Here is a 19,637-nt window from a genome sequence, read left to right as displayed (position 1 = left end):
GATGTCCTTGTATCGCAGCTGTGGTCTACCTGTAGGGCGCTTTCCTTCCACGAGTTCTCCATAGAGGAGATCCTTTGGGATCCGGCCATCATCCATTCTCACGACATGACTGAGCCAACGCAGGCGTCTCTGTTTCAGTAGTGCATACATGCTAGGGATTCCAGCACGTTCCAGGACTGTGTTGTTTGGAACTTTGTCCTGCCAGGTGATGCCGAGAATATGTCGGAGGCAGCGCATGTGGAAAGCATTCAGTTTCCTCTCCTGTTGTGAGCGGTCCATGACTCGCTGCAGTACAGAAGTGTACTCAGGACGCAAGCTCTGTAGACCTGGATCTTGGTATGTTCCGTCAGCTTCTTGTTGGACCAGACTCTCTTTGTGAGTCTGGAAAACGTGGTAGCTGTTATGCATGTTAAATCTCCAGAAAGGAGCAGGAAGAGAATGGAGAGAGAGGAGGGTGTGTGTGTTACACTGGAGAGGTGAAAGAGGAGTTATTTGGTGGTACAAATAAAAAAGAAGAAGAATATAGGCATCCCCCCCATATCTGTGGCAATTTTGTTCTGGGAGGGCTCTGTGGATATGGAAACCGCGGATACAGGGGGAACCCAATGTAAATAGCAGCTCCCCTCTGCACCCATTACCTTTGTTTTCTTTTAGTAGCTATAGAAGCCTGGATGTTCCTTGCTTAACCAAGGAACATTCTTGCTTAACTGAAGAATGCCATGTGCAGGCAACTAGCTTGTATGCTACAGGGGGGAAACTAACTGAATGTTAACAGGAAGTGGGACAGTTGGGAGTGACATTAAAAGAGCTTCTGAATAAGCCAGTGGGTTTCAAAGATTAGATTAGGTTGGTCGTGTTGCTTACTAATTTTGTGGAGGTTCACAGGAGGAGGAAAATTCTTATTTTGATCAGCTTTCTGCAACTACCTGTTACTGAGACTGAGTTATAGGTTTTGCCTGAGGTCCACATGTATCTAGGAGACTCTGGAAGGCAGGATACGGCAGAACCCCTGCTAATTGGGTAAGAGGCACTTTTTCAAGTGGGTGCTCCTTTTTTTAGCAGTGGGAGAGTAACTGGCTCACCTCACCCCAGCACTGTCTGTTCTAGTGGCTGTCTGCTGGTATTCATTTGCATCTTTTTAGATTGTGAGCCCTTTTGGGACAGGGAGCCATTTAGTTATTTGATTTTTCCCTGTAAACCACTTTGTGAACTTTTAGTTGAAAAGCGGTATATAAATACTGTTGATTGATTGATTGATTGCTCCTCTTTTTTTAGCAGGAGAGTAACTGGCCCTCCTCACCCCAGCAGTGTCTTTTCTAGTGGCTGTCTGTCTGCTGGTATTCATTTGCATCTTTTTAGCTTGTGAGCCCTATTGGGACAGGGAGCTATTAGTTATTTGATTTTTCTCTGTAAACCGCTTTGTGAACTTCTTGTTGAAAAGCGGTATATAAATACTGATAATAATAATAATACATGTTGTCATTCCCCTAGGCTTGTGCCTCTGTCATCAATGATAGGAGCTCTTGCAGCAAAATCACTTCCTGGCAGTAGGCATCACTTGATATCCTCTTTTCACTCAGTTTTAAATTTCCCCAACAGCAGTATGGGGATATTTATACTAGCCTATCTTATGGGACTGTTATGTGAATGACTAAGAAAATATGTGACACACTTGAAATGTACTTTACAGAAGGTGATGACGATTCCTATTATCATTTCACCACAAAACCCACAATGCACATCATTTATGGGAGAAGAATATTTTTGTAATTGTTATTATTTTTGCATCACAGACCCCAAAATACACCCAATTTGTGGTGTAGATTATATGAAAATCTAGTGGTTTCCCCCAAACTGGCCCTACTAATGGGAGATTTGTTACTTGTCAGCCTATGACAACTTAAGCTGAAATTGTTGTCATTCATTTATTCTCTCTGTTGACATTCTCTGATCAAATGTAGCATTGTATTTTTTCAAAAAATCAATTCAAATAGTCATATTCAGACTGTAGGTCTTATTTTGAGTATCCAGCAATTGTCAGGTGTACATGAGCAAAGCAGATGACATATACTTGAAGCAGATCTATAATCTTCCCTTTCCTAGCAACTTCAGCATTGGCTGTGTGGCCAAAAGCCCAGAGTTGAGAGAGAGAACTGCTGAGTTCTGCTGCAGGACTGGCAGAGCAATTCGTTCTCATTAAGTTTGCTTTTTGATTGCATGTTTAATATCCCACCCCCGCTCTGGCAAGCATCAAAATTGCATTCATATATACTCCCCCCCCCCTTTTTCAGAACCCCACAACATACTGTTGTCCCGAAGGAGTCACTGAGCAAGCTGTGTTGCAGCTGCTGCATTTGCGACTGGTTGATTTCACAGTTATCTTCTGTGCAGAGTTGCTAGGAGAAGGTGAATAGTCGCAATTAGAGTGTACTCCTTCAATGGCAACCTGTAGAGCTCTCTAATTTCCTTTATGCAGGGGATCTGCACACGCCTGAAATGTTTGCTCTGCCTATTCATTCTGCAAGATGCTTTTGTTCATTGAGAAGCAATCCAGGATCAACTTGAAGAGGCAACAGCGGCAGCGTTCAGGCAGATTCGCCCTACCATAGGGTGGGTGCACTTGAGATTGGCTGCTCCCATCTGTTGTCTGATTGCATCCTGCTTCATGAACTGCAGAGAGCAGAAATCAGTCTCCTTCCTGGACCACTGTAGTAACTCCCATTGATTCCGGCATGGCCAGGGATTCCTGTATATTTTGAAAACCATCTGTGCTTCAGCACACAGAATCTCCAGCAATTTGTACTGCCACCGGAGAGGACTGGTGGGGGGAGGTAAAGAGCATCATCGGTCAGTAGTACATTTGTTGGCCCACTAGTCTGGATTATTATTATTTTTTTTTGTGTGGTCAGAAGAGCTGCATGCTTAAGGGGCCAAAGTGTGGGGGCAGTCAGAGTGTGGATTTGGGCAGAAGCTTTCCTCTGTTCTGTAATCCTGATAGGTTTTAAGAGACAAGAGCAGCTGCTGTCAAACATGTGGAGATCTTCTGGTATTTGTGGTGGACTGAAGAAGGCTGATCCTTGCTGCTGAGCCAGACTTTGATTCCGTTACCATCAGACAATTAAGCATGGGCTCCACAGGCACCGAGACATCTCAGGGAATGGACAGTGCTCCTTTAAAGTATCCAATAGGAGGACACACTGAGAAAATGTGGCAAAGGCTGAAAGGAATGTAAGTACACACTACATCTTTTCTTTATTTTGTTCTGCCTCTCAGAAAGCAGTTGTGAAGGACAGGATTTATTGGCAACTTATCATTTAACATATCAGATAAACTTATCGTTTAACATATCAGAGTAAGATGTACATGCCCTTTGGTATGTAGTGGAAGCATGGGAATGTGTGTGCTGTGGGGGGGGCAGTGTAACTGGTTTGCATAAGATGTATGAGGCAGCAAGGTAGTGATGAGCAACATCATTTTCACATGTGCACCTCTAACAGGAATCTACTGTTTGGTGTGATACGTGTTTGCAAGAGCTACCATTTACCTTGAGGTCTGTTAAGGGGAAGCAACATTACCAGATCCTTTTACAGTGAACAAGAGTCCCCCTAGGCAAGGGGGTACAATGTACTCAAGCAGGTAAAAGTAAAAGTGCAAGTAGTAGCCTCTATATATGCAATGCAAAATAGCCTTTGAAGTTGCTTCATGGATTCTTTTCAAGCAGAATTTCCCAAGTGGCAAACCTGACTCCTAGTAGGGTTGGATGGGGGAAATGGGGCACAGGAAGACCTTAGGCATGAGAACTTCATATCCTGACCCTCCTACTGTCCTATAAGCATGGGAAATTTGTACAGGTAGAAGAAAACAGGGTAACACAGAGATGTAAGAGGAGGGAGGGACCACACTGAATGCTTTGGGTTAGATTCTTAGGTGGTGGTAGTGGGCGTCTTCCTCTTGAGTTGTAGGGAAAATGCGCAGGAGGGGTTGATTCCCTAGATTCAAACAAAGTTTCTCATTTTACAGAAAAGCTTCCTGAAGAAGAATTGCTCTGTGGCCAGTTTATAAACTGAAGGCAAATGGTTGGTTTGCAAGTGTAGGTTCATTACCCGATAACCACAGCATCAAGTATTGACCTGCATATGTGTATGGGATATAATGGATATACTATAAACCCACTGAAAGAATAACTCCCTCTGTCATAAAACACTCCCTGCAAGGAGAAACTAGCACAGCAAGGAATGGGCAAGGCTTGTACCTTTCTCCCCAAGGCTCTAGTTTTCTAAATTCAGGAACTGTTTTTCAATGTAAGGGATTATCTCCCTCCACTCTATTGCCTCATTCTGACCAGCTGTCTGCGGTGGCGTAGCTAAGGGGTGCAGGGGGAAGCAGTTGCACTGGGCATCAAACTTTAGGGGGGCAACAAGCTGAGCTTGACACTAGTGACCAAAACTGTGAAAATCCTGGTATGTATGATCATGTTATATATCATTGGAAAGGTTATTTAATGCTGAATGCAGTGCAACAAACTGCACTAGAATATCTGTAGTCTATCAAAAGTAATGGCCAATTAATCTGAAAATGAAAACACAACTGCCTTGTGGAACAAAAAGTGGATTGCTTAACTCCAAACTGACCTATGAGACTGATTGTTCTGAGTGCCAATGAGATGTTGTTATGATACAGCATGGAACTTTTTATTTATTTAATTAAATTTGATTTTTGTCATTTGGGGGGGGGGCTACAAAATCTTCTTTGACCTCAGGTAGCAGATAGATGCCTTAGTTATGCCACTGACTGGGGGAGGCAGCAAAGCAAGTGGGTGGTGAGCTGTTGGGGGGAGGAGGTGGGTTCCTCCCAATTTTCACCTTTTAAAACGCCTGGGTGTGATGTCACTTCTGGTTGTGACATCACTTCCGGGGCAACATTTTGACCTTGGCACTGGGCTACATGATCATTAGCTACGCCACTGGCTGTCTGTTTTCTAGTAGGTTCCAATACTGTCATGAGCAAAGAGGTCATTCTCACTAGTTTTTGATTTTTGCCACTGTTTCTTTCTCACTCAGTTTAAAAATTAGCACCTTCTCTGAGATTCTGCATTTTTTTTTCTGGCTTCCAATGGTTCCTGTATATGTTGTTCCCCTTGTACGTCTATTATTACCCCATACATCTTGTCTTACTAGCCAGCTTTTGGTTTCCATTTATAAGCCTTAATAACATACAGAACATTCATTTCAGTTTGCTGGTTAGCATCACGCAGGGCATTGCTTGGTGCAGAATATTGATGCAGGAGTCCATGAGTTCAGTAAGCCACACTTGATTTTAAGCTTTGCTAAAGAGAACCTAAATGATATATTGTAACAGTCAATGCATTTGGCCCTGCTCAGTCATGAGGCTCACTGATGACCCTGAGAAAAACATGGCATACTAAAACAATGGTTTTGATTTGACAGCAGAACATTTTGCAGGTTTGATGGCATGGGTCACATGGGCTTGCACCAGTGATATAGCTGGTGCAGGCCCGAGCAGACCCAATGGGTTGCATTGGGCTTACCTTGGAGCAAGGTTCCCTTATTTTGGGGAAGCCTCTGGAAGTTGAAACACCCCCACAGGATACAGCAGACGCTATATTGGCACTGTTGCATTGTCGCACTGGGAATTTGGTAGGATTGGGCTGTCTGTTATGGGTAACTTGTCTCACTGATTTCAGGGATGCTTAGTCTTGACTAACTTCTTTTGCATGTATTCCACCTAGCCCATTAGGTGCTGACCTAGCTCACCTTACATCATTGGTTGTTGTTGGTGACAGTGGGGTGAGTGAAACACACATATATTTGCTTCTTATAGAGAGCAAGGGTGGTTTGGGAGGGTGGACTTAGGGTGGTGTAGTGGTTTGGGAGGTGGACTTAGACCTGGAAGATCCAGGTTTGAATCTCCCCTCAGCCATGAAGCTTCCTGGGTGACCTTGGCCCAGTCACTTTCTCTCAGCTTCACCTACCTCACAGGGTTGTTGTGTGGACAAGAAGGAGGGGAGCAGCTGTGTACACTGCCCTGAACTCTTTGGAGGAAGGACGGTATAAAAATGTGAAAAATATAATAATAATAATAATAATAATAATAATAAATATCTTCTTCCACCCAAATGGCCATTTCAGTGTCCCCAATTTTTCCAAGGAGCTTGCTCTATTTCTATGATGATTGGTTGTGAGTGTTTCTATGCGGTTAGTTTAAAAAACAGCAAATGGCGCAGATTTCATTTGCCCCCATCATTTGTCGGGCATATTTACTGATAACAGATAAGACCAATAGCAGTCTTGCTGGAAAGTTTTATGAGAGCACAATGAGGTGGCATCAAAACAGGAAAAGGAGATGTTAAATGGGTATATCATGGCTCATGAAGATTTCCTGTGACTGTTGTATAAAGGAATGAGTAATAGGAAATAACTTATAAGATCTCAGATCTATTTAAGGATTGAACACTCTCCAAAGGGGGCACAGAGACATTCCTTTAAGAAGGACCTGCTGTGGAGCTTTTTCTTTTTCCTCCCACAGGTTAAGGCCAGCTAACCTACCATATATACCAGGGATGACCAAACCCCGGCCCTGGGGTCACTTGCGACCCTCGAGGCCTCTCAATGAGGCCCTCAGGGAGCCCCCAGTCTCCAATGAGCCTCTGGCCCTACAGAGATTTGTTGGAGCACCCACTGGCCTGACCCAACTGCTCTCAGTGTGAGGGCGACTGTTTGACCTCTCGCATGAGCTGTGGGATGAGGGCTTTTTGCTTGCTTGCTTGCTATTTCACGTCTGTGAGGCAGCAGTGGCAGCAAAGGAAAGGCCAGCCTTGCTTTTTGCAAGGCCTTTTATAGGCCTTGAACTATTGCAAGACCTTCATTCATTCATATAAGTTCATCTTTAATATATTCATTTATGTAAACTTATTTAAATTTTAAATGTAAATTGATTCTTTTTTTCCCTGTTCCCCGACACAGTGTCAGAGAGAAAATGTGGCCCTCCTGCCAAAAACTTTGGACATCCCTGATATATACCAATGATAAAAACAATGATTCCAGTTGTCTGTCTTGATTTTCCCCCACATTCTTTAAGTGTGCTGCCCACCTTCTTAATTTTTTTAAGCAGAGCATGAACATTTATTCATTTTAACAATCCACTTTAAAAGAGCTACAAAGTTGCTCTGGGGATAGGGAAGTGGATTTGTGATATGGCAAGTGTCCTCAATATTGGGTGCTCTCTAGGCATGCTGGGGAGGGCCTTCCCTATGCTCTGGTGCATGGATGTAAGGAACATAAATGGCAGCATTGCTTGCATTGCAGCAGAAAGCTATATTGGGGGTTGAGGCCATGCTGAAGTTGGACACTGTGCAAGGTGCTGCAGGCTCCTAGTGCCCCAAGAATTTGTCCTGGGACCAGTGCTTTTCAACCTCTTCATAAATGACCTGGAGACAGGGGTGAGCAGTGAGGTGGCTAAGTTTGCAGAGGACACCAAACTTTTTCAAGTGGTGAATATCAGAAATGATTGTGAGGAGCTCCAGAAGGATCTCTCCAGATTGGCATAATGGGCAGCAAAATGGCAGGTGCGTTTCAATGTAAGTAAGTGTAAAGTTATGCACATTGGGGCAAAAAAAAAATCAAAACTTCACATATAGGCTAATGGGTTCTGAGATGTCTGTGACAGATCAGGAGAGAGATCTTGGGGTGGTGGTGGATAGGTCGATGAAAGTGTTGACCCAATGTGTGGCGGCAGTGAAGAAGGCCAATTTTATGCTTGGGATCATTAGAAAAGGTATTGAGAACAAAACGGCTAATATTATAATGCCGTTGTACAAATCTATGGTAAGGCCACACCTGGAGTATTATGTTCAGTTCTGGTCGCCACATCTCAAAAAGGACGTAGTGGAAATGGAAAAGGTGCAAAAGAGAGCAACTAAGATGATTATTGGGCTGGGACACCTTCCTTATGAGGAAAGGCTATGGTGTTTGGGCCCTTTTTAACCTAGAAAAGAGATGTCTGAGGGGGGACATGATTGAGACATGCAAAATTATGCATGGGAAGGATAAAGTGGATAGAGAGATGCTCTTTACACTCTCACATAACACCAGAACCAGGGGATATCGACTAAAATTGAGTGTTGGGAGGGTTAGGACAAACAAAAGAAAATATTTCTTTACTCAGCGTGTGGTCGGTCTGTGGAACTCCTTGCCGCAGGATGTGGTGATGGCGTCTGGCCTAGACGCCTTTAAAAGGGGATTGGACAAGTTTCTGGAGGAAAAATCCATTATGGGTTACAAGCCATGATGTGCGTGTACAACCTCCTGATTTTAGAAATGGGCTATGTCAGAATGCCAGATGCAAGGGAGGGCACCAGAATGAGGTCTCTTGTTATCTGGTGTGCTCCTTGGGGCATTTGGTGGGCAGCTCTGAGATACAGGAAGCTGGACTAGATGGGCCTATGGCCTAATCCAGTGGGGCTGTTCTTATGTTCTCATATGTGGTTTGTGGTGGCCCACTTTTGTTGGACTGGCTTGTTTCTAGACATGCCTTTAGCATTCTTTTGGAAAGATATCTTCTTCCTACTTTCATGGTAAGTTCTTTGTTTTCTTCCCTTTGTAGATTTCAAGAAACTTGTCAATTTCATTTTATATTTGTTGTGGAATAAGTGAAATTGACAAACCTGCTGTTTCTTTATATCTGGTCTTGTCTTAACAGTCATAAAAGGGATGGGGGGGATGAAAACTGACTTACTGTACAAGTTTGACCAATGTATTCTGTGTGATTACATAGATAAACCCCAAGTCTGTTTCCAGGTTAGCTAGAGGCAAGATGTAGCAAGTGTGATCCACAGACATGTGTAAGAAATATTGGTTTAGTGTCCAGCTATGGCAGTGGTTCCCAAACTGTGCACTGCCCCAGGGTACCACAGTGAATGCATAGGTGTGCCACTGAATGTCCCCAGCCTCTTCTTCCTGGTGCCTTCCCGGGTGCTGCCAACTTGAATTGTATGAGATCTCCTGCTATTCCCATGAGATCTCACACAATTTAAGAGAGTGGCACCCAGGAAGAGGCATGCAATGGCACAGATGTAACAGGGTGCCATGTTGGAGGTGCTGTGACCACGGAAAGTATCACAATTACCCCCTCTGTCACCCCCAATAATTATCTTTGCTTTACTCTGGCATAAAAGTAATTTGCATGTGTGGGTTTTCAATGCTCACTTTTTTGGTTTGTGATTGCTGTTGGTAAAGGCAAGGTGTAGATCTAGTAATGAGCAATAATTGCCTCTTTGTAAATACAACTTCATATTAACTGAGAGACCTTTAATCTTGGTGCCATCTGCAAACATATGTATTATGTGCATAAATCTGATATTTGTTTAAGAAGATGGCAGTCATTAGGAAAAAAAATCTGTACTGATCTCATATCTTTGCTGACGTTAACAGCCCAGTGTTATTCTATGCTATAGCATACAGCCCCACCAAGGAGGTGTGGGGATGGCTGTGGGGATGCTGTGGGGATGGCAATCAGAAGACTTTGGAGAGGTAAGTAAAATATATATTTTATATAGATGGTGTAAGTCAAAGAAGAGAAAAGGGGTGGGGCTGAGCAAAGAAGAGGGGATAGAGGACCCACTCTTTCTCTCCCCTGATCTGCCCTCTGCCTTCCCCTAGATCCACCTCAAAATTGCGCCTGCTGGCACATTACTATGCCCATTTTTGCCTTTTGGGCATATCTTGTTAAAATGTCCATAGTCAGGGAATTAGAGGGCAGGTCCTCTCATGGATTAGGAACTGGTTGAGGACCAGGAAGCAGAGAGTGGGTGTCAATGGACAATTTTCACAATAGAGAGAGGTGAAAAGTGGTGTGCCCTAAGGATCTATCCTGGGACTGGTGCTTTTCAACCTGTTCATAAATGACCTGGAGACAGGGTTGAGCAGCGGGGTAGCTAAGTTTGCAGATGACACCAAACTTAAAGGACCAGGCTGCACAGTTTTACCCTGCATGTTCATTCTTTTCAGGTGTAATAGCACTGTGATTGTGGGAGGGGGCAGTAATCAGGACTGCAACTACACCATTTCCCCTCATGCCATGGTTCCCACAAAAATGCCCTCCTCCCCGAAAGGTGCTAATAGCAGAAGGAATTCTCCATTCTGTAGATTAGGCCCTGCATCATATAATGGCTCATCAGCTTTTGAGGTGTCTATCTGAAAACCTTAACATGTCAGGCATAGGCAATGAAATAATTTCAGGAAAGGAATGCATCATTGGTACATGACTGTTTTCCATGGCATCTCTTTTCTTACCTCAAGGGCACTCTACTTAAGGAAAAGATGTTTAAGGGGTGGATAAAAGCAGGGCCTAGGAGAGGGGGGTAAAGAAGGTAATTTGTAGCCAGGCCCAGGGTCAGAAAGGGTGCCCAAGAGCCAAAGGAGGGGCCAAGAAATTTCCTGGGATCTTCCATTTTCCAGTCTCACCCAGGCTCACTACCCATGCAGGATACTGGGGGCATTACCATGGGCACATGGTGGTGACTACTGCCACAAGCCATACACACCAGACCCAGGAATGCATACATTCCTTAACAGTGTCATACCTGGGAGGAAACTGACCCACTACAGTCACTCTTTGGCTTGTGGATTCGCTTCCCGTGAAGGAGTGTACAGGGGCTCAGTAAAACAGCTACAGGACTGCAGCAGCTGGAGAATTCAGTTCTGTTGTACACAGGACACTTCCCATTCTAGTGTGAGCCTAAATATGTACAATGATACTAATCTCCTGCTATGATTTTCTATATCTGAAAGATTTTAGAGAGACTTAGGAGAGTGTGTTTGGTTTTCTTTTTTACTGTACCTAGCTGCCAATGCAGGGCAGGCAGGTAGATTTGAGCTCTGCATTGGGAAGACTGGTAGACCAAAGACTATTCTGGTTGTTGCCACTTTCCTCCTGTCTGTTTTGCCTCCATTCTGCTCACCCACACTGCCACCCCCCAGTCTGTTTCACCCTGTCCCTCTTTGGGAAGGGGCCCAAAAGAAACTTTGTACCCCCTGATAAAATTTGGATAAATTTGGATTTATCCAAATTTGGATTTGGATAACGGCCCTGGATAAAGTGTGATGGTGCAGAGACAGAGCTCCCTGATAGACCTGACATTTCCCTTAACAGGGATTGTGACTGGTTAAATCACGACAAACTGTAGGTATCTCCTCACAGATGGTGATTTACAGATTATCAGCTACAAGTGTTGGGTGTGCCAGGTCTTACTCACGCCTATGGAGTGTATTGACTTGGTCTTAGCTGAATATTAAATACAGTTGATTGTTTCATGTATGATGTCCCTGCATTCAGACTTCTTTTTTAATCTCACCGTTCGTAAACAAAATCCCCTCCTAACCATATGCACATAGTATCTAGCATCTAAACTTCCTATGTCTGAATAAAGTAGGCTCTTGCTATGGACATTTGTGCAACACACATTATTTTAGTTGCCACAGGATACTTCTTTTCTCTTGATCTGTGTGTGACACAAGACCAGAGACCATCTGGTCAGCCGTGTGCAGTTTCTCACCATGCATGTCTGTATCTGCACTGTGTGTCATTCTCAGCTATTGCTACTACTTCCCTCACAAATCTAACAAAGAGGTACATGGGGGATCTATGGGTGGTGAGTCTGTGAAAAATATAATAAACACCTGTTCTGCACAGCTTATGTCTTTCTTGCAGATGTGGGGTCAGGGTTGGAAGAAAATATCACAAAGTTGATGATTGCAGACAGCCACATGCAGTCACTGGTGAACTGGATGCAAACTGGATCTGCTGTCAGTTTGGGCCATTGTATTTAGTAGATAGCACAGTTCCACAGAGAAAAAGGGCCCGCTGCTCTGACACTCCATTGAATCTTCTGACTGAGGGGACCAAAGTTATCCTGTAATGGCTATGTGAACTCTTAGAGTTTGGGAAACGGGTGAATTGCTAGCAAAGGTAATTATCTGAAGAGGGAACCATAGTCCTTTCTGATATGAGTCATTATACCCAACAAATTGCTTCCTCAGTGGTTGATCTCTGTATGCAACAGTAGCTTGTATGTTTACCTGATTGTCTCATCTGCACTGCAGAAAACACTTTCAATCAATTGAGGTTTTGGCTGGGCAGTTATTAGCCATCATAAACACTGCCTTATCTTTTCACTGCATGCACAAGCGAAAGAGCAAAGAAGAACAGTGTGCCTTTAAGCTACAATTGTAGTAACCATCCTGTCTGTTCATAAGATCTTATTACTGCACCGTTACCCCAAGCAATAATAAAAATGATTGACCATGCAGCTTTTTCTGCACATCTGATCTCATTAGCTTCAATGGGGGAGAAACTTTCCTAAAGTTTGCAAAGTACTTTGAAAGGAACCTCCCTTTAGAATCATTTTACAGTAGCAATCAGGTAAGATTATGGTACTATTTGACAAGCATGACTGATTTAGCGTAATTAAGAAAAACCAAGTCGGATACAATGAACTTTGAAGCAATGTGCATGGATGGGCATCGTATTGATGTGGGATACTCTGGTGATTTTCAGTAATATTCTGCAAAAGTACAGAATTTGGGTTGATAGATAAGCAAGTCATTTTATATTAGCTTTCCCCCTGTTATGCAGATATAATAAGCTATATGGCACTTTTGAACATGTGTTGTTTTATTTCTTTTGCTCTTCAGTTCAGTTATAATCTGTCCCAGCCCGGTCATTGTAGGCAAGAAACTGCAATGAAAAAAGAGAAACTTTTAAACAAACTCCCAAATAACTGACATTCATTCTGATCTTATGCACCTCTTATCAGAAGAGTCCCACTATGTTCAATTAGCTGTACTCCCAATAAATGTTATCTTCCTCCCCTATGCACCTTGACATTGCTAGGGGGTGCAGGGGGTGCGGGCCACACTGGGTGATGCGCACGGGGGGGGGGTGACAGGCACTGGGGGTGACATGCTAAAACTGCAATGGTTAGGAGTAATACCATCATGTTATATACCATGTGGGATGTGGGATTTCCAGCTGAATGCAATGCAAAAAACCAGAGTGAAATATCTTCTTTCCATCGAAAGTTATGGCCAAAAAACCAGAGAACAAAAAATGCATGGAGCCCTATGGAAATTGAAATTGAGCTGTATTGCATGTTTACTCGTGAGTAGGTGAACGTGCCTTAGTCTGTCAGAAAGGGCAGGCTGAGAGGAATCCAATGACACCAGAATGGTCCTGATCCAATGAACGCAGCCCCCAAAAACACCTGAGAAGGAAGTCCCTCCCTCCAAGCAGATGAATGTATTGAGCCCTATGGAAGCGAAGCTAAGCCTCATGGTCACGTTTACTCACAAGTAAGCAAAAGTACCTTGGCTGGTGGTCAGGCCAGGCAAAGTGGAATGTGAAGCCACCTGAATGGTCCTGATCTGATGGAACTGGAGCTCAACAAATGCTCCAGAAGGTAGCCTCCCCCCCCCCCCACTAAAAGGGATTAAAACGGAGGCTTCAGCTGATAAGGTGAACTTTTTTGAGATTTGCAAAGCCAGGTGGATCCTGACAGTGATCTGGTTTAAAAAGAAGTTCTTAAATTTAACTGGGCACTGGATAGGGCTGAAAACTTTACTGATTTTGGAGGGGGGTGTTATTGCAGGCAGGCTACAGAGGAAATTCACTTGGTGGACCAGGGCTGGCTTCTGCTTAGTTAATTATTTGTTTTACTTTAATTATTTATACTTATTTATTTTAATTTGCCTTATGATGTCACTTCCACCATGACATCACTTCTGGTGGGTCTTGGACAGATTGTCATTCTAAAAAGTGGGTCCCAGTGCTAAAAGTTTGAGAACTGCTGCAATAAAGTGTTAGTAAGTTGACACCCTTGGGGCTGTGTGACACCACTAGTGACCAAAAGGACTAAAATCATAGTCTGGAGGAATAATACCAGCATGTTATATCTCAATCAGTGCGTAATTTCATGCAGAATGTGTTCTATCTTTGTTCTATCAAAAGGTACAGCCAAAAAACCAGTGGGGGCAGAGTGATGGTACATCACCACGCCCACCACCTGGGGTGTTGCCCTGCCCACTGCATGGGGGGTGACGCACTGGCATCCTGCACCGGGTGACGTGAACCCTAGTGACACCACCGCCTATGCAACTTAGTTTAAAGCTCTTCTGGTCAGGCTTGCAAGCTTCTTCCTGAATACATTTTCTCAGTGGTTGTGAGATGCAGCCCACTTATCACCAGAAGACTTCATCCCAGAAGCACAGACTATGGTCAAGGAAACCCAACCCTTTTCATTGGCACCATCTTCACAACCATTTATTCACTTTTTCTTAGTTCCTTTGCATGCATGACCCTCCACTGCAAGTATTGATGAGAGCCACAGCCTATATACCAAATTCTTTCCCTCTGACTAAGAAATTTAGAAAGAAATGATAGGATATTACAGTTGGCCCTTGGCATCCTCAGGGGTTCAGTTCCTGGAACCTCCACGGATGCTGAAATCCACAGATAATGGGATCTGTGGGTGGGCCCATAGAGAACCTCTGTACATGACTGAAGGTGCCCTTCAGTCACATATGGAGGTGCTCTGAGGCCTCTGAGAGACAATTCTGGTTTTTCCTCCACACACCACAGAACACTTCTGGACGTGACTAGAGGGCACCTCCGGTCATGTCCAGAGGGTACAGGTCATTCCTCCCGATGAGGGTTGGGGACCTGTGTTGAGTCAAATCCATGAGACTTGAACCTGCAGATAATTAGGGCCAACCTGTGCTTCCCAAACTGCAAGTGTATCAAAAGCAAAAAAGAGTGATCATTAGAAAGCTTAAAAATCCAACCAGTCAATAGCAATTCTGTGCTTTCTGTCATTTTGTTTCCCTCTGACTAAGAAGCACAGACTATGCTTCTAAGCACAGACTATGCTTCAGGAACCATATTTCCTTCCAAAACAACGCAGTTCGGCTCTCTTCTGAATTAACATCAGAAAACCAGGCCTTGTTGTTCCATCTAATGTAAGGAAGTCATTCGTCAGTTACCCTGGCATCAGATATCGCTCATTACAGTGTCCTTGAACAGGGCCATCTTGCAAGATGAACAACTATTGACTGCAGAGGAGACGGGGCTGCATGTTTGAAATATTTTTTAATCCTGAAAGAAAAGGCTATAAGTATTACCTATTGTTGTTCAACCAATCAGACTGCATCATCCTTATGCAGCTATTATGATTTAAAAAAGTATACGCACCTCATACGATGTAGCAAACAAAACAGGGCTGTTACAAGAGCAGAGGAATGAGCTTGATGGCAAACACCTGATGGTTTTCTCCACTACAGTTGAGAACAAAAGGCCACTAATGCAGGCACTACTGTCTTACATATACTTGGCACCGTCACATAGGGAGTTAAGCCACATCTTGCTTTACAATGTTTTTCATGGTATCAGAACAAGAAGAAAATCTGGTACCACTCGCAGAAGATGAGTCACAAACAGAGAGCAGTGGAGGAACGCTACTTCCCTCCCCACTGTTGCTGCTTTCTGCTTCCACAAAAACATTCATTCTGCTGAAATTTTGTGCACAATAATTTGTCCTTGAATAACTTACAGTGATTCTTTTTTTACTGATGTGTGTGCAGGTATCTTTTTTTTTTAAAGCTCCAGAAAATGTGCATGCATTTAAAGTGACAAATTTATCATCCTATAATACACAATCCTGAGGGCACAATCAGGGCCCAATCCTGAGGGTGCCCTCAGCTGGTGCAAGTTCCTTGCGCTGGCCGACGAGTGCCATGAATGTGCTGTAAAGCATTTCTGCGCCACCTTTGGAGGTGGGAGACCAGCACATGGATGTGCGCTGACCTGCAGGCACTGGCCCATGCTCTGTTGGGTTGGCGGAGGAGGTAAATCCAGGTCAGCCAAGTCAGGCCAGCGTGGGGCTGGGGGGGGCATGGGGAGGGCAGTGTGTGGGTGGGCGGTGAGTGAGTGGGGGGCAGGGCCAGGATTCGACAACTGTGCCAGATCCTAACCCAAGTCCTGGGCAACCTGGGGCAGCTCCGGGCTGCTTGAATCTGCACCACCTCTTGAGGTAGTGCAAATACTGCTGTGGCTTTACCCAGGATAAGAGGATGTAATTTCCCTTGCTCCATGCTGAGTCGCTTTTGGCCCCAACCCCGTGTTGGATACAAGGCAGGCCAGCTGGCCTCCTCGTGCCAGTGTGGGTTAGGATTGAGTTGACAATGACATATGAGTTAGAGCTCAATAAAACATGGGTACCTTTTTTGAGACACCCTGTATATTAGTATATCATATATTAAGGGAGAGTTCCTTTTTTATCTCTCTAGAGGTAGCAGATTTTATGTATTGTAGTGTATTGCATCATTTAAGAGCTGTGAGAAGAAAATTGTTATAATAATAATTATTATTAATAGTATTTATATACCGCTTTTCAACTAAAAGTTCACAAAGTGGTTTACAGAGAAAAATCAAATAACTAAATGGCTCCCTGTCCCAAAAGGGCTCACAATCTAAAAAGATGCAAATGAATACCAGCAGACTGCCACTAGAACAGACAGTGCTGGGGTGAGGCGGGCCAGTTACTCTCCCCCTGCTAAAAAAAGGAGCACCCACTTGAAAAAGTGCCTCTTACCCAAGTAGCAGGGGTTAAATTAGGAATAAAAATATTAGTTTCTTCTGATAGCTTTCAAGTTCTCTGGTCAGGTTGGTCCTTTAAGAGGCGAGGTAAGGCAGTTGTCTCAGGTGGCAGATCATGTGGCAAGTGTTGGGATGAGCATTGCCTTTACCACTGATTGCCTCCCTCTCTCCATTGTGCCACTATTGCTACCATCACAATGGCTCTTGTTGCCAAGTGATGGCACTTGCTGAAGAGCTGCTCCATCTTTGTTCTCTTCTTTAGTGTGCTGGTGGCTGTGAAAAGGAGAAGGGCTGTGTGAATGGAAAAGGAAATGTAAAGAGAAGAGCTTGGTGTCCGGACACTCTAGGTAGAGCATCTGTGCACCACACTTTCTTTTCTGCTCCCTTCCCTTTACAAATGCAATGGCATGCCAAGGAGGGAGGATGGAATGGCTTGTCCCAGGCTGCTGCTAAGCCAGGCTGTGGCCGCAGACAAGGGGGAGGAGGAGACAGGTGAGGGTAAGGGCAGCAGTTGGTACTGCTGCAGCACTTGAAACACTTTCTCCCTTGAAGTGAGTGGGAAAACTGATTTGTGATGGAGCGTTCTGTTCATCACAGTGTGCTTAAGGCTCTGGATCAAGCTAAAGCTGCGCTTTCCAACCTTTAGGAGACTGCAGATGACTGAGGCAAAAATTGGAGTTCTCACAGACCATATGCAACCCCCCACCCACAAAAAATGCATTTAAATTGGTGATACAGGTGCCCTCATTCCCGGAGCCCCCACGGATAAGGAAAACCCACCAAATCCAACTGGACTGACCTCCGGTTGGCCTGGAAGCTCTTCTGAAGCCTGCAGAGGCCGCAGACGGATGCACACAGCCTCTGCAGGCTTCAGAAGAGCCTCTGGAGGCAAGAGGAGCACAGTTCTCCTCACATCTGGAGGCTCCAGGTTTGCCTGCATCACAGGTTTGGGGACCTGCAGATGAAGAAATTTGCAGGTATCAAACCCACGGATATCACGGGCTGCCTGTAATTTAAAAAGATTTGTTAGAGATTTATTATTACTAGAGAAGATTTGTAGTTTGCTCCTTTTGCTGCCAGCTGCAGCTGCAGGTTGCCCATTCTCCACCCTCTCTGGTGGTCCATGGGGTATTGCTTGCTTAGAGAGATGCTGGAAGTAATCAAAAGTGATTTTTTTTCCAGAGATCTCACAGACCACTTCTCAGGGTCTCACAGACCACCTGTGGACCACGGGTTAGGAACCAGTGAGCTAAAGGCATGTACAATGTGGTGCAATTCCTGACTCCATTATCCTCTGTCCAGCTTTAAACTTTCCAGGGTCAGGTGTCCTCCCTGGGCTGCCCAATGGCCCAGTTGAGTGGGGCGCATAGTACATGGGCTGGGAGCATGCCGAGCAGGCACTAAGAAGGTCCCGTCTGAAGGCAACCAGGCAGGCACTGCACAAGATGGGAGGAGTCCACACCACTGGAGGAGGGTAGGGCAGCTTATTGGGCTTGGAGAAGTCAACCTGAGATGTAAAAGATCTACAGCCTGTGATGAATAACTGGCTGGTCCCAGCAGGTTGAAGCACTGTGTAGCTGAGGAGGGCTACCTTCCCTCTAGTCAAAGGGAGAGCGGATGCCCCTCCTAAGAAGCAGACTGACCAACCCAGTTGAAGGAAGACCAGGGTGCAGATAACCTCTCATGTTCCTTGGGAACCTCTGTAGTGGGACAGGGCAGGACTAGCCTGAACAGAGATTAGGCCCAGGAGGTCCTGGGACTGAAAGTTGATGTTGCTGCTGCCCCCCTCAGAACCCACATGCTCGAGACAACTTGGTGAAATAGTTTGCTTAATAAATAAGACTAAGAACTTGTCTGTTTACCATGTGAGTCCCAGCTCAAGGTCCCACATTCCCTCACCATTATTCAATGCTGCTCTGAAGGGAGGGGTGCACGTGCGCATTTGCTTGCACACATTTGAGAATTAAAGCAATAACCAGTGGACTTCAATTAAGCTGATACCAATGACTAAGAATAAGACACATTTACAACTCATCAGGACAACATTGCAAATCTAATTATGAAATGCATAATAAGTTTGAAATGCTTCATTTAAAATCCCACATTGGTCCAGAAACCAGATAGTCCTTTTGGTAAATTTCCATTTATTTTCCAACCAATGAACTTTATAGGATTTAACAATATTTTTTTTAAAAAAGTATTATTGTGCAAGCAGAAATGATTTCTAGCACATCAAAATCTGGAACCATTCCATGTGACCAGAACACCAAGGTTCACCCTGAATTCTGCATCAAGGGGAATTTTGTAGCAATTTTAATATGTTATCAACTCAAGTAAAGATCAGTTTCTGGTATCAGTTTTAGGCCCAAATTCCAAGCAACCTTCCAGTACTGGCATAGCTGTGCCAATGGGACATGTGCTGCATCCTTCAGTTGGGTGGCACTCACTGAGGCCTCCTCAAAGTAAGGAAATGTTTGTCCCCTTACCTTGGAGCTGCATTGTGCTTATATCGGTGCTGGAAAGTGGGTTAGGATTGCATCTTTAGGTGGCCGAGATTCTCTATAAAAGCACAAATGATGTTGTTACTTTTCAAATGCCTTGTGCTTATTGCCAGACAGCCATTGTGGTGTAGCGGGTAGAGTCTTGGTCTTGGATCAGAAAGATACTTGGGTTCAACTCCCTGCTTGACCAATGAAGCTCAATGGATTACTTTGGGCCAGTTACACTCTCTCTCCCTCTCTCTCAAACATTCCTTACAAGGTTGTCTAGAGCAGTGATTTTCAACCTTTTTCATCTCACAGCACACTGACAAGGCACTAAAATGGTCAAGGCACACCACTAGGTTTTTGACAATTGACAAGGCACACCATACTGCCAGTGGGGGCTCACATCTCCCAGTGGCCCTATTAATAAATGACCTTCCCCCAAATTCCTGTGGTACATCTGTGGACCACTCGTGGCACACCAGTGTG

The 19,637-nt window shown here is 44.4% G+C and overlaps 1 protein-coding gene across 1 annotated transcript in view; it reads left to right on the top strand.

The window, feature by feature from the left end:
* Positions 1-3,124: 3,124 nt before the first annotated feature.
* Positions 3,125-19,637, top strand: part of PDE1A (phosphodiesterase 1A) — a 158,071-nt gene continuing 141,558 nt past the window's right edge. The window contains exon 1 of the mRNA XM_066635166.1: positions 3,125-3,228. Within this exon, the coding sequence (XP_066491263.1) occupies positions 3,125-3,228 (104 nt within the window). The remainder of the gene's footprint in view (positions 3,229-19,637) is intronic.

The sequence above is a fragment of the Tiliqua scincoides genome, chromosome 1, assembly GCF_035046505.1.
Source record: "Tiliqua scincoides isolate rTilSci1 chromosome 1, rTilSci1.hap2, whole genome shotgun sequence".
In the NCBI taxonomy this organism is placed as follows: domain Eukaryota; kingdom Metazoa; phylum Chordata; class Lepidosauria; order Squamata; family Scincidae; genus Tiliqua; species Tiliqua scincoides.
This window is presented reverse-complemented; position numbering and strand designations above follow the sequence as displayed.